The sequence below is a fragment of the Tursiops truncatus genome, chromosome 3 (assembly GCF_011762595.2).
Source record: "Tursiops truncatus isolate mTurTru1 chromosome 3, mTurTru1.mat.Y, whole genome shotgun sequence".
NCBI lineage: Eukaryota > Metazoa > Chordata > Mammalia > Artiodactyla > Delphinidae > Tursiops > Tursiops truncatus.
The window spans coordinates 159895110-159917393 of record NC_047036.1 but is presented as its reverse complement, the minus strand read 5'-3'; the positions used below and the strand labels follow the sequence as shown (position 1 = coordinate 159917393).

Below are 22284 nucleotides of genomic sequence, written 5' to 3'. Positions count from 1 at the left end.
GTGAACAGCATCAGCATCATCGTCATTGATGTGGGGCGAGGTGGAAGACGTGCGTGTGCAGCCGTGGTGATGCTGCTTCAGGGCCCGTGTCTTTCTGGGTTGCTAACTTTGTCTCAGGGTGTGGATGTCATGAGTTTCTTGCCAGTGTCCTAACCAGTGCAATTTGAAGGCGGTTTAGAACGGATGTGGTGGCCTTGGAAGCCAGCAGCCTTTCTTTTTCTGGTTCTTGGATTGTGTTCGTTGCTCAGGGGCAGTTGGATAGCAGGTTTCCTTTATTGTGCTGGCATTGACCAGTTTCTGGACAGTGGGTGTTCTGGACACTGGGGGAGCCAAGGCTGGGCCTGGACGTAGGGGCTGCACCCTGAGACAGCATTTGGGTGTCAGTGTCACCCCAAGTCAGCCTCATGGGCAGGCGAGCAGGTGGGCTACGCCGTCCAAGTGCAGATAACATTGGGTCGAGGGCCCAAGGCTTGCTTAGCACTTCCCAGGGTTCCCAGGCACACTCCATAACAGGAGGTCCTGGAGAAGTTCAGCCCGCCTTGGACTGCTGTGCTTTCAAGAAATTAATGAGCCGCCGATGATCAAGGGCTGTGGTTAATGCTCCACATCATTGCTCCATCATCGGTGTTCTCCTGGTAGACGTTCAGAAAGGGAGACTGCGGCTTGGCACAGGACACCTTTCCCGAGTACGTGCCCTTGCACCTACCCTGGTTCCTAACCCAGGCTCCTCACTGTTTGCCTTGCTGCCCCTGTGTCTGTCTTAGATACTAAGGGAGGGTGTCCTAACAAGGGAGTGCCTCCCTCAAAGGATGCTACACGTTGGGGTCAGGTAACCTGGCTCCAGCCAGGTCCTCCAGGAAAGGCCTAGAATGTCAGCGTGAGATCTGAGAGAGCGGCTGAAGGAGGGAGGCTGGTAGGGAGGCTGGGAGGGTGGAGCAGCCAGAGGAAGTTGGGGCTAAGGAGTGCCTGAGCCGGAAGTTGGGGTTAATTTCGTCATCCAGGGAAGCCCTGAGTGAGTAGCTGTGACTCCTCTGCTTTGTGTGGGTGTAGATGGCTGCAGCCCCTTCCTGGGGGCTCCCTGTGGAAGGCTGGACTCCATGGCTGATTTCACTCTATGCATGAACATTTTCCCTTGGGGGCTTCCTCCTGTGACAGGCAGGACTGGGGGCAGGGTTGTGGTCAGGAGGCCTTGGGAGTGCTAAGACCAGTCAACCCCAGTCTTTACCTGGGATCTCTCAGAGCCTTTTCTAAAAAAATTTTTCATTATTGTTATTTTTTATTTTTATTTTTTATGCGGTACGCAGGCCTCTCACTGTTGTGGCCTCTCCTGTTGCGGAGCACAGGCTCCGGATGCGCAGGCTCAGCGGCCACGGCTCACGGGCACAGCCGCTCTGCGGCATGTGGGATCTTCCCGGACCGGGACACGAACCTGTGTCCCCTGCATCGGCAGACGGACTCTCAACCACTGCGCCACCAGGGAAGCCCTATTGTTATTTTTTATCTTTTTTTTTTTAAGAGTGAAACCATATATAGCTGAGACCACTCCTATTTATTTATATCTGTGTTGGGTCTTTGTTGCTGCACACGGGCTTTCTCTAGTTGCGTGGAGCGGGGGCTACTCTTGTTGTGGTGCGCGGGCTTCTCATTGCAGTGTCTTCTCTTGTTGCAGAGCACGGGCTCCAGGCGCGTGGGCTTCAGTAGTTGTGGCACATGGGCTCAGTAGTTGTGGCTTGAGGGCTCTAGAGCGCAGTCTCAGTAGTTGTGGCCCACGAGCTTAGTTGCTCAGCGGCACGTGGGATCTTCCTGGACCAGGGCTCAAACTCGTGTCCCCTGCATTGGCAGGCGGATTCTTAACCGCTGCACCACCAGGGAAGTCCTGTTATTTTTTATCTTTAATTGTAAAATTCACATAACATACATTTGCCATCTTAACCATTGTTAAGTGCACAGTTCAGTGGCATCAAGTATATATATTCACATTGCTGTGCAGCCATCACCGCCATCCATCTCCAGAACTTGTTCATCTTCGCAAACTGAACCTCTGTCCCCGTTAAAAACTAACTGCCCGTTCCCCTCCCCCAGCCTCTGGCAACCACAATTCTGTTTTCCGTCTCTATGAATTTGATGGCTCTAGGGACCTCTTAAAAGTGGAATCGTACAGTATTTGTCCTTTTGTGACTGGCTTATTTCACTTAGCATAATGACCTCAAGGTTTGTCCATGGTGTAGTATGTGTCAGTATTTTCTTCCATTTTAGGGCTGAATAATTTTCCATCGTTTTGATCTACCACTTTTTGCTTATCCATCCATCTGTCAGTGGACATTTGGGTTGTTTCCACCTCTTGGCTGCTGTGAATGATGCTGCTGTGAACATAGGTGAACAGTTATCTGAGTCCCAGCTTGCAGTTCCTTTGGATATACACCCAGAAGTGGGATTGCTGGATCATGTGGATCATATTCTATGTTTAACTTCTTTTTTTCTTTTTTTTTAAATAAATTTATTTATTTACTTATTTATTTTTGGCTGCTTTGGGTCTTCGTTGCTGTGTGCAGGCTTTCTCTAGTTGCGGCCAGCTGGGGCTACTGTTCGTTGCAGTGCGTGGGCTTCTCATTGCAGTGGCTTCTCTTGTTGCGGAGCACGGGCTCTAGGTGCACGGGCTGCAGTAGTTGTGGTGCCAGGGCTCAGTAGTTGTGGTGCATGGGCTTAGTTGCTCCGTGGCATGTGGGATCTTCCCAGACCAGGGCTCGAACCCATGTCCCCTGCATTGGCAGGCGGATTCTGAACCACTGCGCCACCAGGGAAGTCCTATGTTTAACTTCTTGAGGAACTTCCATACTGTTTTCCATGGCGGCTACACCATTTTGCATTCCCACCAACAGTGCACAAGGGTTTCAGTTTCTTGACATCCTCACCAACACTTGTTATTTTCTCCTTTTTTTTTTTTTTTTTTTTTTTGATACGCGGGCCTCTCACTGTTGTGGCCTCTCCTGTTGTGGAGCACAGGCTCCGGACACGCAGGCTCAGCGGCCATGGCTCACGGGCCCAGCCGCTCTGCGGCATGTGGGATCTTCCCGGACCGGGGCACGAACCTGCGTCCCCTGCATCGGCAGGCGGACTCTCAACCACTGCGCCACCAGGGAAGCCCTATTTTCTCCTTTTTTGATAGTAACCATCCTGACGGGTGAGAGGTGATCTTGGAGCCTTTAAAATGTACTAAGATGCTTGTGACTCTCTGGTGAGAGTTAAGGTCTGAAGGGCCTCTGGCACTTGTTGGACCATTGATAGGCTCAGGAGTTCCCTGTGAAGGTGACAGAGAACCTGACCCCAGCAGAACGGAGGCATGTTGGTACCCACACTTGAGGTGGGCTTGGGCTGGCTTCAGGTCCTGCCTGAGGGAAGATTTTGAGAGGGTCACCCCTGGGAGCAGATGACAGGAAGGGCAGGGAGAGCAGGTGTGGCCCCACCCTGAATGAGAAGCTGTGGTCAAGTGGAGATGACAGTGACAAGGGGAGGATAACAGTAATGAGTTGAGATAGCAGTGACGGTGTAGGAGCCTGGGCCCAGTCAGGACCCGGGTCTCTAAGTTGGGAGAGTTAGTACGTACCTTGGGTGGTCTGGAGAACCTGTGGGGGGGGCAAGCAGTGGGGGCTGAGGGCCAGGGAAGGGTGGGAGTGTGTGTGACATGGGGTCAGCTCAGGTAGCTCAGCTCTCTGCCACCCTCACCACTTCCTGCCCTTCCAAAGACAAGACTTCTGTGCTCCCCACTCCCCCTAAAACCAAAGAGAGGCCCTGAGGTCATGTGACAGGGAGGGTCTGGGCTCCTCCCTGCGGGCACCTGAGGCTGCTGGGCCCTACCCTAGTCATGAGCTCCGATGTGGCAGAATCTACTCGACTTTTGTGAGTTTAGCAGTTTGTGTCCCATGTTGAATCACAAGGGGACTGTTTCGGAAATAGGCTTTCTTCCAGGTGGGAAGCGGCTTGGAGACCCCAAAGGTCAGGCACTGCCCTTTGTGGGGCACTGGGCAGGTACAGGCTGAGCTTCAGCCTTCAAGACCTCCAGTACCGTTGACCCCGCTCCTGCCCTTGACCTGGCCTCAGGGCCTGAGGGGGAGGAGGAGCAGTGTCTTTTTCTGGACCCAGTGGGCAGATGCAGCCCGCTTGCCCTCGGGGGGGACTTCAGCAGGTGGGCTCCCTGTGCAGTCCTGCTTCTGCCTCCAGTTCTCTTGCATGGTGTGTGTGCGTGCGTGTGCACGCACAACGTGCACCCTGGCCCCCATGCTTTTGGTTCCCTCCATCCAGGGGAGGCTGATCTGAGAGGGCCCGAGGGCCCTGGTTGGGGTGACCACCCTGTTATGCTGCCCTGGAGTCAGGGTGACCTTGCCTTCTCTTACTACCCTGAAGAGAGTAAGTGGGCCGGGAGGTTCCTTTTTCCTTTTAAAGTTTTATTTATTTATGTGTTTATGTATTTATGTATTTATTTAGGCTGCACCAGGTCTTAGTTGCAGCATGTTTTAGTTGCGGCATGCAGGATCTTTTTTTTTTTTTGGCTGTGTTAGGTCATCTTTACTGTGCACGGGCTTTCTCCAGTTGTGGTGAGCGGGGGCTACTCTTCGTTGAGGTGCGCAGGCTTCTCATTATGGTGGCTTCTCTTGTTGCGGAACACGGGCTCTAGGCGTGCAGGCTTCAGTAGTTGTGGCACCCGGGCTCAGTAGTTGTGGCTCGTGGGGCTCTAGAGTGAAGGCTCAGTAGTTGTGGCGCATGGGCTTAGTTGCTCCGTGGCATGTGGGATCTTCCCGGACCAGGGCTCAAACCCGTGTCTCCTGCATTGGCAGGCAGATTCTTAACCACTGCGCCACCAGGGAAGCCCATGCAGGATCTTTTTTGTTTTTAGTTGTGGCATGTGGGCTTCTTAGTTGCGGCACGTGGGATCTAGTTCCCTGACCAGGGATGGAACCTGAGTCCCCTGCATTGGGAGTGCAGTCTTTTTGGGGAAATTCAGCTTCCTGCTGTGGACCTTGTGGTTCTCCCCACATCTGGAGGGAGTGATTTAACGGTCCCGGTGCAACATTTCCAACAAGGGGAAAACCCACTGAATTGAGTCAGGACAGCCTAGCTCACAGGGGCTAGAGTGGGGGCAAGCTCAGCTTGGCCTCGCCCTTGATGGTGGGTCCCTCCCTGCCACATTTTCAAGGTCCTGACAGTGAGCCAGTGCCACATCGCCCTTCTGACTGCTCCCTTTACCTGTGGGATTAGTGGTGGAACTGATGGGCCCTCTTTTTGGCCCTGAAGAATCTGAGGTCTCTTGGGCCCAGTGTTGCTGCTGTAGCTGTTGGCCCCCAAGACCAAGGCCTCGGTAGTTTGCCACCATGTTAGGTGAACAGAATCGGATAAGGATGCTGATGAAGTGCACTGTTATGGCATGCTCCTTTTTTCAGTGTCAGCCTTAGAATCTAAAATGAGGGCCAAATCTGGCCCCCACCTGTGTTTGTAAATAAAGTTTTATTGGGACGCAGTGGTGTTGTCTATGGCTGCTTTTGCACTGCAGCGGTGGCAGAGTTTTTGCAACAGGGACTATCTGGCCCTCAAAGCCTGAGACATTAACTCTCTGGCTCTTTACAGAAGAAGCCTGCAGTTGTTGGTCTGGAGTGTTGGGATGGGTGTGTTTAGCAGACTGTTGCTGTCCTGGGGGAAAGCTCAGGCCTCGGACCCCTGGTCCCTGGGCTGTTGCCTGCAGCCCTGTGAGCCCTGGCAGACAGCTTGCCATGGCATCTCAGGGCTAGACGGATGCTTCAGAGGGTCCTTTTTGTCCAGCCTCTTCATTTCATGGATGGGATGTCTAGAGAATGGTGGTTGGCCCACGGTCACATCAGCATAGATAAATCGAGCCTCAAACCCAAGGGTGTCCACTCTGGGACTGCCTGCCCTCCCAATTTCATGGAGACTCCGAGTGCTTCCTGCCCCTCTTGTGAGTCACTGGGTTTCCTGGGAACAGCTTTTCTCAGGCACAGTGACAGGCTTGGCACAGCTTCCAGTGGGCCTGGCCTTTTTATTTGTGACCTTCTGGTGAACTCTGGAAACATAACTGTGCAGCCTGGGTGGGAAGGGCTGTGTGCGTGTCCCTGGCCGAGCTGGGAGGGTGGGCGTCTGCCTCTGATTCGAGTCAGGCTCTGGCTGAAGTCCTCCTCGTCCCTCAGCCTCGGCTCCATGGGTGTACAGTGGGGCTGGTGTCACCTTCCGAGGGGAGATTGTGCCCAGTAAGGGGTCAGTTCCCACAGTGTTTTCGAATGTGTTTCATGACATGAGGAACAGTCAGATGACAGTGGTTTCAGATGGGTCCCTTGTGTGGAGACGACGGACAGCAGGCCTCTCCTGCTCCCCAGGAGTGAGCTGTCCTCAGGCGGGGCCCGGGGGTTGGCGTTCGGGGAACCTTTGGAGCGTTCTCAGCTCTGGACGAGTGCTACCTGTAGTTAGATTCTGACAAGTGCCATCTGTTTATGATTCTGAGTTGGACACTAGAGAAGGCCTTCTTGGGCAGGCCTCTGCCAAGGGGCCGCAGTTTCTGGGTTCTGTTCGCAGAAATGGCATGATTTTGCTGTTATCTGATGTCATTTCTCCCTTTGTAGAATCAGATGGGACTGTTGAGCTGTGGCAGGGTGGGCAGGGGGACGGTGTAGGGGGAAGTTCGAGGCAAGGGGGAGGTCCACAGGGGGATCATACTGGGGACATCCCAGGGTGGAGAGACTGCTGGGAGATGTCTGGGGCAGGGACAGGCCACAGCTAGAAGAATGTGTTCCTTCCTCCTCTGGTTGTACTATTTTTGGTATTGGATGCTCACAGATGTCTGCTGGTTCCAGCAAAGTATGCTCAGCTCACAGTGGATCTGGCTAGTGGGATGAGGACAACCAGCCCTAGTCGCCTATGTCCAGCTTGTCTCCAGCCTGCTCTGGGGAGCGCACCAGGCCCATGCTTGCTCCCTTACCTGTGCACAGCGTCCCACTAGTCGAGAGCCTTGTTTGTAGAGCCACATGACATGGTGATCCGTGCCAGCTTGCCCTGACAGGAAGCGGAGCTGTGTTAAGAAGGATTCTGAGGTGGTGTTTGGCCTGGAGTGTAGGATTAATGGTATGTGGCCCCTGGCCCTCCCTGGTCTTAGCCCTGCCATCTAGCATCTCTGTGGGGAGGGTCCCTTCTTGTTATTGAGCAGGTGAGGTTAGTGACCCCCCCAGGTGAGCCTGGGCTGTGAGAGTGGGGCCAGCGAATGGGGCCTGCCAGTGCCTGGGTATGCGGGGCTTGGCTCACAGGCTGTCAGTGGAAGGTGGACTGATGCCATGCTACAAATGCACAAAGCTTTGGACCTCTTTTTCCCCAGGGGTTGAAGGTGACTCTCCAGGGTCTGTGCCCCAGAGCCGTGGCTCTGATTGCACTTTGTCCTGGGTCTTCACACAGCTCCTGCCACCTGCCTCTCTTCCTCCTGGTTTTGGTCTCTCATGTAAGAATTCACTGAGGCCTGGATGCTTTCGTGTGACAGGAATTGCCAAGTGAGTGATCTGCTGGGCACAGTTCAGCTTTGGTGAGTGGCTGGTCTGAGCAGACGTGGCTTCTGCCTCCGTGCCCTCTTCTTGGAGCTCCTGGTGCTGTTCCCGGGGCTCAGCCATTCAAGAGCGAGCACACAGAGTGGGTGTCCCCCTGCTGTTGCTTAGCTCAGGGGGCGGGCGAACTTGGAGGTGTTGAAGCAGGTCACTGGAGGACGCAGGGCCCAGGCCTGGGACAGTGAAGCAGGATACCTCGAATTGGCTGAGCTGGGGCTGGTTTTGAGCCAGCCTGCAGACCTGGGGAGGCTGCCCACTGCTCCATGTTCATATGGGCACCCAGCAGGCCTAGGTACAGAGGTTCCGGATGTCTGAGCTCTGTACCTCAGACAGCTGAGGGCCGGGGTAGGGAGGCAGGCCGTATTGTTTCTAAACTCTCACTGGTATTGACCATGCATGGGCTGGGTGGCTGCAGAGTGCAGCGCAGGACACGGGTTGGGGAGAGGGGACTGGCTGGACAGTGGCACCACTCTCTGGACCTCATTTTACCCCCCTGCGGGATGGGGGTCATGTTGTGGGGTCTGTGCCTTCCTTCCATGCTGCAGCCCTAGCTGTCTAGCAGAAGAGTCAAGGCCTGAGGTGTCTCTGAAAGGTAGGCATTTGCTCCTCTGTTGGAGCCATAGGCCAGGAATCTCCTGGGTGCAGGCATCATAGACCTCAGGCTAGCTGGCTCCTCTGCTGCTCAAGGTTACAGGGTCTTTGCGGGCCCTCAGAGCCTGTCGACTGGACAGGTTGGTGGCCGGACTCGGTGGTGGCTGTACAGGGCTTAGCAGAGTGGGCATGTTCCATTGTAAATAGCATTTCCCATGACAGCCCTTAGAGCACATTAGAGATGGTGAGCGGGGACACAGTTCATGCACAGACGCTGCCGGGCCTTAGGCAGGATGCAGGCTGGGGAGCTCTGTTTGTTTAAAGTTGGGTCTTGTGTTCTTTGTTGTTACTTATTAAGCCATTGATTAACCTTGTGGGTGGTACCAAGCTGGCCTTAGGCCTGGCAGGTGGGGTCTGAGCTCTGCAAGCTGGCCAATTCTGGACGGAAGAGCATTGTTGCTTTGAAAACCGGGTGCTGGGATTGAGGATTCTGGAGCCTGTAGTTGCTTCCCCTTCTGGCCCAGTCATAGATGAACGTGACTGAAATCAGATGTGCACAGCAGTTTCACATAGGCGTCCAGGAGGAATCCTGAAGTCTGCGGAAAATGTAGGGGAAATTTAGAACAGTGACCCCACGCCATCATTTTCACTCAGGATGTGCGTTGAGATTTTGGTAACTCAGAGAGTCACAGGACTGCGTTTGAAAAACAGAACAGGAGTGGCGTCAGTCAGCCCACGCGGGCAGATCCCTCAACAGGGTGGCTGGCCTCCTGCCTCTCTTCAGTCCCCTGCACCGCCCCAGCCTGTCTGCATGGTGGCCAAACACCCATTGCCCAGGGCCTGAAATGAAATAGTGTGTGTGTGTCCTCTGCACACTGCAGCTACCTGGTGAGTCCTCCCCAGGCTCTGAGGCCCAAGCGAGGCCCTGGCCGCAGGGAGTAAGCAAGTGGGATGCTACATGTGGGGTCCTGGTCAGCCCCAGGCATCTGGCCCAGAGCACCTGTCCTTAGGTGGACAGGCCGGGCTGCAGCCAGGCCCCAGGTGTGACATCCCAGTTTTGGAGTGCCTGGCCCTGTGCCGAGCGTTGTGGGTCCTGAGTGAAGAGCGACAGTCCCGTGGGCTCTAATTCCACCTACAGGTCAGGAGGGCTTGCTGGAGACGGAACATTTGCTGGAACCTGTTGGAAAAGTGGAATTCCTGGGGCCAGAGCCGGTGGTGGGGAAGAGCCTACACCCCAGGAGGCCCGGGAGGCTGTGCTGAGGAAGAAGCCCGGCCCTCTCCCAAGAGTGCCGAGATCAGACAAACAGGTCAGAGTGCTGGGGAGGGTGGCCAGCACACGGCACCGCAGGGCACAAGCTTCAGGAAACAGCGTGTGTGCCTGTGCCTCAAACACTTTTCCTCTAGGTCTCTATGGGCCTCTCCCTCCCCCACCTTTGTAGTCTCTGCTCAGAGGGCTCCTCCGTGTGTCCCCGGCACTCAGCGTGTCCCCTGAGGTGTGAGTGCTCCTGTCCCAGCGTCTGGAGCCACATCGGCACTCTGTAGCAGCAGGGTGAACCATACCATATGAACATGTGGTGGGACCGTGTCCAGGAGGGGTGCAGGCCCCGTGTGATTGCCTTGTCCAGCTCACTCTGCCCAGTCTGTTCTGTCACTCCAAGGGCCAGCATCCTGCTCCAGATTCAGGATGCCGTCAGCTCAGCTCCCTCAGCAGACCCCTGCCCTGGAGGCCGTGACTGTTCTCAGTGGGGGGACTCTCCTCAGTCACATGTGTCTGATTCTCTCCCTTCCTCATTCTCCAGCTCTGCCAGATTCCTTTTCCAAATATAAAAGCTCTGCCACCTCCTTCTCACCAGCTTTATCCCAGTTCTCACCCCAGGGTGGTGGTATTCCCTCCCAGAGCACCATAAAATCCCCTCTGGAGTTGCTCGGGGCAGCAGCGCAGGCCCCAGGGTGGACAGTGCCGCCAGAGGGCCAGCGGTTCACAACACCTCCTCTGCGGCGGGTCTGGGCCTGGTGTGTTATGCTAATTTTAACGTTTTTCTTTTTGAGCGGGGTTCCCTTTTTACCAAGTAAAACCAGCTTAAAATGCCACTTTATAAAGCAGGTGACAGGGGTGACTCTGGTGGGGGCCGGGGAGTCCTACTGGGTGGCCCATGCCATGGGGGTTGGGCCCCAGCTCTGCCCAGGAACGCTTGGTGAGATTCTGGCCTCATCCTGGGCAGTGTCCTCCCACTCCCAGGGCTTTCCAAGCCTCCACAGCCTGCCTGGGTTGGGGGCACCCCAGATGGCAGCATTGGGGCATTTGCTTGGAGCCCCGTATTGTTACCAGTGACCAGGCTCCTTCCTGGGCATTGGCAAACCTTGCTAGGCTGCTGAATGCTTTCCTCAGGTAGGGGCTTTTGGATTCTGCATTTATGGGCCCAGAACTTCTTCCCTAAGTTGGCTCAGAGGCAAAAAGAAAGAGGAAGGTCATTGAGTTTCCTCGCAGAACCCTGACCACGCTGCACGCGCACGTTCCTGCTTCTCTGTCCTGGAGATCTGGCATGCGGCCGCTGGTGTTGCTGCTGTTTGTCTTCCTTCATGGATAGGGTTTGGGAATCCCAAAAAGCCGCTGTTTGGGGTCCTGGAATGTCCTTGGTGGGGATATTTGACCTTTTGACTCTAAAGGTTTCCTCCTAATTTGGCTGGTTGGAGGGTTTTCTGTGGTGGTGTGGTTCCCATTTGCAGAACTGACAAAGGCCAGCTCACCCTGGATTCTGGCTGCCCCAGCGGTCTGCAGCACCGCTGTCGCCAGTGCCTCCACCTGGAGCAGTTGGTGCAGGCCTGCACCCCTCCCTCCCTAGGGGTCTGTGCCCCTTGCCACCCTCACCTGGGTTGCCCTCTGTCCCCTCCTGACTCACTCCTGTCACACCCACGACTCACGGAAAGCACTCTGTCAGCATAGATAGCTCTGTGGTCATGGCTCCCGGAAGCCTCCCTGCACCCACAGACACGGGGCCTGCCGTGTGTTCTTGTGCCGTCACCCCAGGGTCGCTGTGTCTCTTCTCTGGGTCCACTGCTTTCCTGGAGCCCTCATTCATCTCTGGCTGGGAGTGTGGGTCCTTAACGGGATATCCAGCCACAGTGATTGGGGCCACTCCTGTCCTACAGAGCTCTGGGACATTTGGTGGCCTAACGTGGAGTTTCTGCCACCTGTTACAAACCCCTCATTTGTAACAGCTGGGTGGTGTTGCCACTCACTGCTGCTGGGGGCCACCTGTGGGCGGCGATGTGCGATTCACAGGGCTCCCGGGGACCCCGCTGCCCAGGCCCCAGCATTCTCTCCTTGACAGCCAAAGGCCTTTCTTTGAAAGTCTCCTCGGGAATTCCCTGGCAGTCCAGTGGTTGGGACTTCTCGCTCTCACTGCTTAGGATCCGGGTTTGATCCCTGGTCGGGGAAATAAGATCCCACAAGCTGTGCAGCACGGCCAAAAAGAAAAAAGGTCTCCTTTTTAGTGTCTGTGCTCTTGCTGCCTCCCCTCCTTCCTGCCCACCAAGAAGCACACTCCTGGAGTCCAGAATGCTCCCCAAGGACGGAGTGTGCATGAGAGGGCCTGGCACACACCAGGCCTTTGCTGTGAGCCTGTGAATTTGATTGGGCCTTCTCTTTCTGGATCAGTGGTTTCTGACTTTGTTTTGCTCTTACATGGTGCAGCCAGCTCTTAGGCACCAGCCAGGTGTGTCAGACAGACCAGTGGGAAGTGCCTCACTCCCACAGAGCACACCCTGCTGAATGCTGAGGCCCCTCAGGTCCTGCCCCGTGACTCCAGTGCAGCCTCATCTGCTCCCGTGAGCAACTGGCACCTGGCTCAAGATACTTGGCCAGCCTGACCACAGACTCGAGGGAGGGCCAGGATCTGCTGTCCTGTGGGTTGTGCCTTGTTCCCCACTACCCCCAGCAGCTGACCTTTCGTGCCACCTCTGCGAGCGTGTCCCAGGACGTTTCCCACTTCTTTTTGCATACCAGATTGTCTTATTCTTCCTAATTTTGTGGTAGTGCTGGGCAAAAATGGTATCTCTCATTTGTGTTTTCTTGGTGGCATCTCATATATTTTAGCCACTTGTACTGTCTTCTCAGTCTGTGCCACTCGTCGCCTTTTCCTCTTGGTGTGTGTGTGTCTTTGAATGGGGTTCACTCCCGCGCCAGTTAACCCCCTCAGCTCTCTCACTGGATGCCACCTGAATGCTGTCTGCTCTCCAGAACGGCATTGCGGCGTGGTCATTTCTTCTCCCAGGTGTGACCCACCACACACTTTTTTTAAAAAAATAAATTTATTCATTTATTTATTTATTTTTGGTTTTGTTGGGTCTTCATTGCTGTGCGTGGGCTTTCTCTAGTTGCGGGCAGGGGCTACTCTTCATGGCCGTGCGCGGGCTTCTCACTGCGGTGGCTTCTCTTGTTGCGGAGCATGGGCTCTAGGTGTGTGGGCTTCAGTAGTTGTGGCACACGGGCTCAGTATTTGTGGCTCGCGGGCTTAGTTGCTCCGTGGCATGTGGGATCTTCCCAGACCAGGGCTCAAACCCACGTCCCCTGCATTGGCAGGTGGATTCTTGACCAGTACACCACCAGGGAAGTCCGTGACCCACCACACTCTTGACCGAACAAGATCGCCTCGGTTTTGGCTTGGCTGTCCCTGTGAGTGACACTTACTCATGGGCTCTTCTCTGGCAAGTCGGCTGTGTAAAGTTGGCAACCAGCTGGCCATTTGTCACTTGCTTGAGTGTGACGGTGGACCCAGCTGGCCAATGACTTTGAAGCACTTAGACTGTGTTGTTAGACTATTTTCCAGGGTCTTGGGTTTGCTTCCATTTACCTCAGTGACATATTAGTGGAAAAAACGTGCTTGTGGATTGGAAAATACCAGTCTGTATAGCCCCTGTTGGTTCCCAAAGTTATTCCATATATGTATAGCGTTTGAGCCCACACCAACTTCAGGAAGCAGCGGTGGTCAGTTAGGGCCACTGTGCCAGGCCATGGGAGGCACTGCTTGTCCCTGGGTCAGAGTGAGGGCTCACTGAGAGGTCTGGGCCCCTGTGCCATGCTGGCCTTGGCTGGGATGAGGATGTGCCATCCATCAGCCCCAACACACAGCTGCTTCCCTGAAGGAAGCCATAATTCCCCCATCATCCCTCCATCCTGCAAGGGTGGTTCCTATTTCTGCCTTTGACAGAGTCAATTCCTTGAGGAGGGATCTGCTGACAGGTCCTGCTTGGAGAAAACTGGATTTGACCTGCAGGATTTCAAATGTCATGACCAGAGGGTTGACGGGGCTGCTGTTAAAGGACTCCATGACAGACGTCTGCGTGGTGAGTGCTTGGTGAGCACCATCTAAGGGGTTCAATCAAATGCTGAACGTGCACTGGGGTCCTTACGGAGATACCCACCACGTACATGGCAGATGTGGAAACATGAGTGTGGCTAGTAATCATGTTTTACTTAAATGAGCTTATTATTATTACTTTTATTATTATTGACTTGTTATCACCTTGTTGAATATTATTTGAGATCATCAATATAGTTTTGGGAAAGGTTCCCTGGCTCTGATGGTTCCCTTGGTTTGGGGGGTGGAGTGCTCCCTTTGTCTGGGTCTGGCCTGTCAGCCGTCCCTGGTGGGGACGAAAAAGGCAAGAACAAGGTCATTCCCATTTCTCAGATGAGAAAACTGACCACACAGCTGGTTAGAGGGTGGTTTCCCTCACTCTGGAGGTCCTCGGAGGTCTCTTGGCCTTGCCTTCTTCCTTGCGTCAGGGTTGTTGTTTGTTTTGTTTTGTTTTAAAGAGTGTTGCAATACTTTATTTTCCAGCGTTCAAAAACTGAGAGGCAGGAAGGAGCCGGAGGTCACGTGCGTGGCAGAGCCGGTTTGTGCTGTTCTGTACGTTGTTTCAGCACAGCCCCGTGTGGCCAAGCCAGAGAGATTAAGTGTCTTACTTAGGTCACACAGCTCTTAAGTGGCAGATCCTGAAGTGGAAGCAAATCCTCTGATCGTAGTTCTGGGCCCTGAGACAGAAGTTTTGCTTTTGAGTCCCAGCAGCTGCTGAAAACCCCAGTGTGTCATTCCTGTTCTTAAGCCTTTGGTTCCCTGTCTCTGCTGGGACCGGTTGACTGATGTGGAAGCCTGGCAGGTGCACTGCTCCGATCTCCTATAAGGAAAGGACAGGACACCTCCAGGTGCTGCCTCAGCTTTCAAGCAGTGCCCAGCCCTTCCCCCGCAGCTATGGGTTGGGTTTGAATGGCTTGGAGTGGTGTGGAGGAGGGGACCCTGGACCTTGGAGCGGGTTAGAACCTTTTGGCTTATCGTCCCTGCATAAGGCTGTGAGTTTCATGTGACGTTCTCCTTAACCCAGCCCCCGGGGCAGCGTGGTGGTGCTGGGAGGCTGGACCAGCCGAGGGCCCCCAAGTTCACCTGACCTCTCATCCTGGTTGATTCTGTGTTCCTAGCCTAGAAGTCCAGAAAGCGTTTGGACTGTACTGTGCAGTCTCACTGCCGATGCACGCGACTGTCAGTGCCAGCGAGACACTTCCGTCTTCCTTTCCTAAATAGACCTTCTGGTCCTCCTTCCGCTGAGGCGGCTGGCCTGGAGTCCTGCCAGGTTCTCCTTCTGTGATGGCGCAGATTGTAAGCTGCTCCCGAAATCTAATTTCAGGCCTGAGATAAAATGGTTTTGTTGACCTGAGGTTGTTGAGTAGGAAGGCAGGAGACTTGAGTTTTTCCTTCTAGGGGTTTCGTGTTGCTGGAGTGATGTTTGCTCGCTTAGAAGACTCGGTATTCCGGCCACGGTGAGAGTCCACTGTGCTCCTCCTGTCGCTGAGGCTGGCCTCACTGCGTCTCCTACACAGACTACCCTTCTAGAAACTTTAAAAAAAGTTGTTTCTTGCACCTGACCTGGTTTTATTTATTTTCGAGCTCCGGAAGACGTGTTCTGTCACTCACAGGTGTGGCACGTGGCTGGGTCTCCTCAGGTTTGGCCTGTTGAGCAGCCGAGTGGTGGAGGCAGCACTTTCCTGGGTCACCCCTCGGGAGACTCTGCTGCTTCCCGAGCCTGGAGGTTGCTCTGGCTCCGTTGTCTCCGAGACTACAGAATGCTCACTGCCGGAGGCTCCTGCCTCTTTTGGAATCTCAGCCAGTGTCCGCGCTTGAGGTCCTCCTGTGTGAGGCAGGGGCTGCACGACCCCTGGGCTCACGCATGGCTCTCCTTTGCTCCAGCGTGCCACGTGGCACACACTCAGGCACGGCCGTCGCAGCTCGAGGTTGTCAAGATCTGAAGTTTGGCTTGGTGATGCCTAAAGGCACCTGTGTGGGGACCTGGCCGGTCTGGGTTGAGTCCTCCTTCCCTCGTCGTGGGGCTCAGGCATGGCCCGAGCCTCCGTTTCTCCCTCTGTGAGGAGGGAGCAGTTGCCCCTTCCCTGGAGGTTGTGAGGGACTGAGTGGAGTGTCAGATGAAGGGCCACGTGAAGGGGTGTCCTCTGCTCATCGCTGTCACGCTGGGGAGAGGATGCACTCGGCCACACCTCCACGCCTGTCCAAACCCTGGTCATCGTCTTTTGGGGTGTGCAAATCCCCGCCGTCAGGGCAGGGAGCAGGTGTGCCAAGGAGAGGCCCCTTCTGGAGAGTGCAGGGGCCTCTGCTCGGCCCTCCTCCCTGAGCCCTGTCACCCCAGGCTCAGGTCAGAAGGTCAGCAGAGGCACTGGCCTCTGCCAGATCTTTCCCTCAGCCCAGGCTGAGGTACTTGGGGTCAGCCTGCCCATCCCCTACCCTAGTGCAGACTCCCCGGAAGTGGCTGTGCAGGGGACCTGGCTTCTACCGGCCCTGCCTAGCGCTGGGGGCCCCTCTTCCCTCCCCATCACTCTACTCTGCCCGGCTCAGCATCCTTAAGACTGGTCTCTCTGTTTGGACCCCCCCCCGCCACTTTCCTCCCTCAGCTGCAGTGGGGAGCTAATGGGGACACGAGTGAGGAGGAATGGCAGAGGCCAGCAGCTCCCATCTGGGGTCTCCTGCTACTCCTTACTGGCTCCTGTTCTGTGCCCCAGCTGCCCAGAGCAGTGGTTGACATGCGCGTGGGACCAAGCAACGCCCCTTTGGATGCTCAGGCCCTCTCTCCCTGCTCCGTTTCCCTGGTCTGGCCTCCCTTGAGGTCTGTCACCTCCCATCCTTCTGGTCTTGGCTCAGCGCCCCCTCTCATCCCATCAGAACAGCCTCTCCCAGTGTCACTCTATTGTCCACTCTTAAACTGTGCCAAGGGACCCTGAGTGGACAGGGCAGCGTCTGTCTTATTGGCTGCTGGGTCCCCGCCTCCCGCCTCCATCCTTCCAGCTTGCTGTAGTGCTTTTGCTGCCTTCTCCAGCTATTAAGTCCTAGGCGAGATGGTTCTGAGATTACACCTGCCAAAGGTGCCAGGTGTCCAGGTGTTGCCAGCTCAGGAAGTGGAGGGAGAGGATTCCAGTCTGGCATGGGCAGAGCCGATGCAGCTCTGAAGGCAAAGAAGATGCTGGGAGATGCAGTTACCTGGTCTGGCGCCCAGAATGGGGCAGATGAGTGTGGGGTGGTGGGAGGGGTCGAGCTGAGCAGAGGTAGGGAGTTGGAAATTTTCGTCTGTGGTCTTTAGTGCCAGGCAGCAGAGAGGAGGGACCTGGGGAGTAGAAAGACCTGGGGGGATTTCAGGGAGGGTCTTTGGTCTTTGGGGATCCTCATGCCCTGGGATAGATTTCTAGTATTGATTTTTGTTTCTGATTACCTGCCTGGTGAGAGAGACCTTACTGTGCCCTTGTAGGACAGGTCACCTCTTAGGGGCCTCTGGGACTGTCCCCTCTGGAGGGCACCTGTGTGCTGGGACCAGAGCAGACAACACTGGGAAAAGTGATCAGTGACCCAGCAGGCCTTTCCCAGGCTGCAGGGTAAAGGACGGTGTTTCCCAGGGACCAGGTGGCTGGTGGGCCCTCTCCCTTTGTCTGTGGGGCTGTCTAGGTATGGACGTCCTGCCTGCCCTACCCGTTGGGTCACCTGGGTAGGTTAGAGAGGGAAAAATATGCCATGTTCTTGTCATTTCATCCTCCTGAGTGGGGCGTCTCGCTTCCATTTAATGGTCTCTGTTTTTTGCCCAAGGTGAAGCCCCAGACCCTGCGTTCAGTGGAGCCCAGCCCTTTCTGCCCTGGCTAGCAGCCTCAGAGGGGACAGAGGTGTCATTATGCTGCCTAGAGCCCAGGCAAGCTCTGCAGTGCTGCAGTACAGAGAGGGTGTTTTTTGGTAGGTGCTGGGTAGAGCTTCCCAGCAGGGCCTGGTGGGCAGCTCTGGTGACAGCGGCCCCTTCTCACCACCCTGGGGTCTGAGCTGCCTGTGACGGTCTCCTTCTTTCCTTTTTAGGTTCTCATACAAATCCCTGGGCTTGTAGAAATGGTTTGTCTTTGGTACATCCCTCGCTTTCCTTCTTAGTTACCCTCCTGGTCTGGTCTTGGTGCAGAAGACGAAGGCAGCCTGCCCTCGCCTCTGCTTGTCCAAGTGGCTTTAGAAACCGCACCAGATCAGGAGCAGCAGTTTGGCCCAGCCTGCTCTGTGAGGTGTTCAGAGCTGCCCTTTTCATTTTGGGGGTGGGAGGGGGTCTTAGGAGGAATTGCTGGGTGTGGGGGGAACATGTACTTATTCTAGCCTTTCCTGGTGTCGTCTCAGCCCAGCTGATGGAGGTCCGACTGAGGCCAGCACACAGGCTCTTCCTGCCAGGGGGTTTGGGGAGATGGGGCAGGAGGGACAGCCACTCCAGGGAGTAGGCAGCCTGACGCTGCAGAAGGGCAACCTGAGTGAGAAGACGAGGCTAAGGGGCCTGCAGAAGGGGCCTGCTCAGGGGGAGGTACTCCAGACAGGCGGGGAGGGGGGGTCATTCATTTCCAAATGTCCTCTCAGTTGTGTGACATCTTGTGGTGCCTGCATGCACCTGTGTTCATGATGTAGTAATGGCATTTTAAATAATTGGAACCAGATGTTCTAGGACTCAGCCATGTGTTCCCCACTGCATGGAGGACCCGCCCGCTCCGTGGGCATCAGCAGTACTGGTGTGGAGGCCGGGGTGCTGACATTCCATGCCCGAGTTAGCACTTTACGTGGCTTATCTGGTGATTCCTCACCCCCAACTTTCTGAGGCCAGGAGTAAACAGTGTTTTAGAGACAGTGGATTAGTGGGGGTAATTTTTTTTGAACACAGCCTACTTTATAAGCACCTTCCCAGTCAGGCTGTCATGGCCACACCCTATTTGGGGCAGCTCCTGGTAAGTCACTGAATCACAGACAGGGGCCTCGGCCCTTTCTGGGCATGATCCCTCTCAGATGCCTAAAATATGTAGAATTACGAAGGAAATGTGCTACACAGAGAGTGAATAAAGTATTAAAAAGGAATGTGTGACCTAGTAACAAATTTATTATGTTGATGTGTTAAGTGATGAGATCTAGCAGTGGATCTAGTTGCTGTAATTTTGAAATTGTGGTGAGCAAAAATGGTGTTTGAAGACAGCAACAAACCATCATTTGATGCACTAAAGCATATCAGAGTTGATACTGCTCATAACTGCTGTAGTTTGTTGCCTGCCTTTGTAACTGAAGGAAATGCTAAGTTACAGTTAGTGGAAATAGATGTGTTTTTTCTTCCCACCCAAATTCAAGGATGCCCCAAATGTGAGCCCTGTTCTGTACACTTCTTCCAATGTAGGGCCCTCAGCAGCTGTCTCGGGCATGGACCTCTGTAATCTGCTGTGAGGAATGAGGAAGCTTCCTAGTCTCAGTCTTGGAACCGAGGCTCCTTTGAGAGCTGGACAACCCCTTGGCTCTGGCCAGAACCTCTTGTGGTGCTAGGACGTCAGAGAGGTCCCAGAGGAGGGCGGGGATGAGTTGGGAGCCAGCACCAAGGACCCCAGGGCCAGTCTGAGACAATCTGAGTATCAGAATAAGTAAGGACTGGAATGCACTTGAGACCATTGCAAAAGGCAGTCCATGAGTCTGTCCATATCAGGGCTCTCCAGAGAAACAGAACCAATAGGAGTGAAGGAGTGAGAAGAGACTCGTTTGCGTGTGTGTGTGTGTGTGTGTGTGTGTGCGCGCGCGCGCGCGCGCATTTGGCTGAGCCTCGCGGTTTGTGGGATCTTAGTTCCCTGACCAGGGACTGAATCCAGGCCATGGCAGTGAAAGTGCGGAGTCCTAACCACTGGACCAACAGGGAATTCCCTTGTGTGTGTTAAAAAAAAATTTTTTTTTATTTAAGTACAGTTGATTTACAATGTTGTGTTAATTTCTACTGTGCAGCAAAGTGATTCAGTTATACATATATATACACTCTTTTTAAAATATATTTTCTATTAAGGTTTATCATAAGGATATTGAATATAGTTCTCTGTGCTATAGGGTAGGACCTTGTTGTTTATCCATTCTGTGTATAATAGCTTACATCTGCTAACCCCAGCCTCCCACTCCATCCCTCCCCCACCCCCCTCCCCCTTGGCAACCACAAACAAGTCTGTTCTCTATGTCTGTGGGTCTGTTTCTGTTTCATAGATGGTTCATTTGTGTCATATTTTAGATTCCACATATAAGTGATATCATATGGTATTTGTCTTTCTCTTTGACTTACTTCACTTAGTGTGGTAATCTCTAGTTGCATCCATGTTGCTGCACATGGCATTATCTCATTCCTTTTTATGGCTGAGTAGTTTTCCATTTTATATAGGTACCACATCTTCATTATCCATTCATCTGTCCATGGACATTTAGGTTGTTTGCATGTCTTGGCTATTGTGAATAGTGCTGCTATGAACATAGGCGTGCATGTATCTTTTTAAAAATTATTTATTTATTTGGCTGCTCTGGATCTTAGTTGCGACATGTGGGACCTAGTTCCCTGACCAGGGATCGAAACTGGGCCCCCTGCATTGGGAGCGCTGAGTCTTAGCACTGGACCACCAGGGAAGTCCCATATGTATCGTTTTGAATTAGAGTTTTTGTCTGATGTGTGCCCAGGAGTGGGATTGCTGGATCATATGGTAATTCTATTTCTATTTTTAGTTTTCTGAGGAACCTCTATACTGTTTTCCATATTGGCTGTACCAACTTACATTCCCACCAGCAGTGTAGGAGGGTTCCCCTTTTCCCACATCCTCTCCAGCATTTGTTATTCATAGAGTTTTAAAATATTTATTTATTTTATTTATATTTATTTTTGGTTGTGTTGGGTCTTCGTTGTTGTGCGTGGGCTTTCTCCAGTTGTGGTGAGCAGGGGCTACTCTTCGTTGCGGTGCACAGGCTTCTCATTGCGGTGGCTTCTCTTTTTGCGGAGCGCGGGATCTAGGCGCGCGGGCTTCAGTAGTTGTGGCACGCAGGCTCAGTAGCTGTGGCTCACGGGCTCTAGAGCACAGGCTCAGTAGTTGTGGCACACGGGCTTAGTTGCTCCGCGGCACGTGGGATCTTCCTGGACCACTGCTTGAACCCGTGTCCCCTGCATTGGCAGGCAGACTCTTAGCCACTGTGCCACCAGGGAAGTCCTCGTAGAGTTTTTAATGATGGCCATTCTGACCGGTGTGAGGTGATACCTCATTGTAGTTTTTTTTTTTTTTTTTAAAGACTAGGTTTTATTTTGGTTTCTAATTTAAACTTGAAAATATGTTTCTATTTGTTTTTTTTTTTGCGGTATGCGGGCCTCTCCCTGTTGTGGCCTCTCCTGTTGCGGAGCACAGGCTCCGGACGCGCAGGCTCAGCGGCCCATGGCTCACGGGCCCAGCCGCGTCTGTGGCATGTGGGATCTTCCTGGACCAGGGCACGAACCCGTGTCCCCTGCATCGGCAGGCAGACTCTCAACCACTGCACCACCAGGGAAGCCCCTCGTTGTAGTTTTGATTTGCGTTTCTCTTAATAATTAGCAATGTTGAGCATCTTTTCATGTGTCTGTTGGCCCCTTGTGTTTGAGAAGAGACTTCTTGTAAAGAATTGGGTCATGCAGTCATGGGGGCTGGCAAGTCCAAAACCTGTAGGGCGGGCTGGCAGGCTGGAGACCCGGGGAAGAGCTGATGTTGTATCTTGAGCTCAAAGGCTGTGCAGGGGCAGAAGTCCTCCTTTTTCCAGAGGATCTTGGTCCTTTTTTCTCTTACAGCCTTCAACTGATTGGGAGGGTTGTGGAGGGTAATCTACTTTACTCAGAGTCTATTGATTTAAATGTTAATCACATCTAAAAAATGCCTTCACTGCAGCTGGTATCTGACCAAGCAGTTGGGTTCCCTGGCCTAGCCAAGTTGACACATGAAATTCACCATACTGCTGATGGTAGCATGTAAATAAATTAGTGGGGAAAAGGGAGGGCTCCTGCTTATGGTGGGATGCCGAGGCTGCCAGAGACAGGGACTGAGTTTTACAGTCACCACCGTGAAGCTGTGGAGGGTGGGGCTGGCTGAACCCGGGCTGTGGGTGGAGAGCAAGCGTCTGTTGTGACCCGCATGGGGAGAAGGCAGACCGAACAGGGTGGCCCTGCCTGGGTGATCAGAGTTAACCGTCCCAGAAGGGCAGACAGACCCCTCTGCGAGTGCCTCTGGGTGGGGTGCCGTGGAGGACGATGGTCACCTCCCGTCATGAGGATGGAGCACAGTGCAGTTCATCACAGTGACACTAGGTAGACCCAAAGTGTAGCGTGCTCTAGTAAAGAAAAGGCAGGGCCGCCTGTATCCTCCAAAAATGTCAATGTCCTAAACGTCAAAAAACAGCCAAGAGGGCTTCCCTGGTGGTGCAGTGGTTAAGAATCCGCCTGCCAGTGCAGGGGACACGGGTTGGATCCCTGGTCCAGGAAGATCCCACGTGCCGCGGAGCAACTAAGCCCGTGTGCCACAACTACGGAGCCTGCGCTCTAGAGCCCACGAGGCACAACTACTGAGCCCACATGCCACAGCTACTGAAGCCCGTGAGCCTAGAGCCTGTGCTCCGCAACAGAAGACACTGCAATGAGAAGCCTGCGCACCGTGACGAAGAGTAGCCCCCGCTCGCCACAACTAGAGAAAACCCACACACAGCAACAAAGACCCAATGCAGCCAAAAATAAACAAACAAAC

At 54.0% G+C, this 22284-nt stretch overlaps 2 protein-coding genes across 5 annotated transcripts in view; one reads left to right on the top strand and one right to left on the bottom strand.

Moving 5' to 3' along the window:
• UBA52 (ubiquitin A-52 residue ribosomal protein fusion product 1) overlaps positions 1 to 22284 on the bottom strand; it is a 142723-nt gene that overhangs the window by 39459 nt on the left and 80980 nt on the right. The gene's annotated exons all lie outside the window — the stretch shown is intronic.
• ELL (elongation factor for RNA polymerase II) overlaps positions 1 to 22284 on the top strand; it is an 80400-nt gene that overhangs the window by 6964 nt on the left and 51152 nt on the right. Inside the window, exon 2 of one of the 4 annotated variants that reach the window (XM_073803079.1) lies at positions 13391 to 13526. The exons of the other annotated variants lie outside the window; for them this stretch is intronic. Coding sequence (XP_073659180.1) covers positions 13470 to 13526 — 57 coding nt within the window. The 5' untranslated portion in view covers positions 13391 to 13469. The remainder of the gene's footprint in view (positions 1 to 13390; positions 13527 to 22284) is intronic. 4 annotated transcript variants of the gene reach the window in all.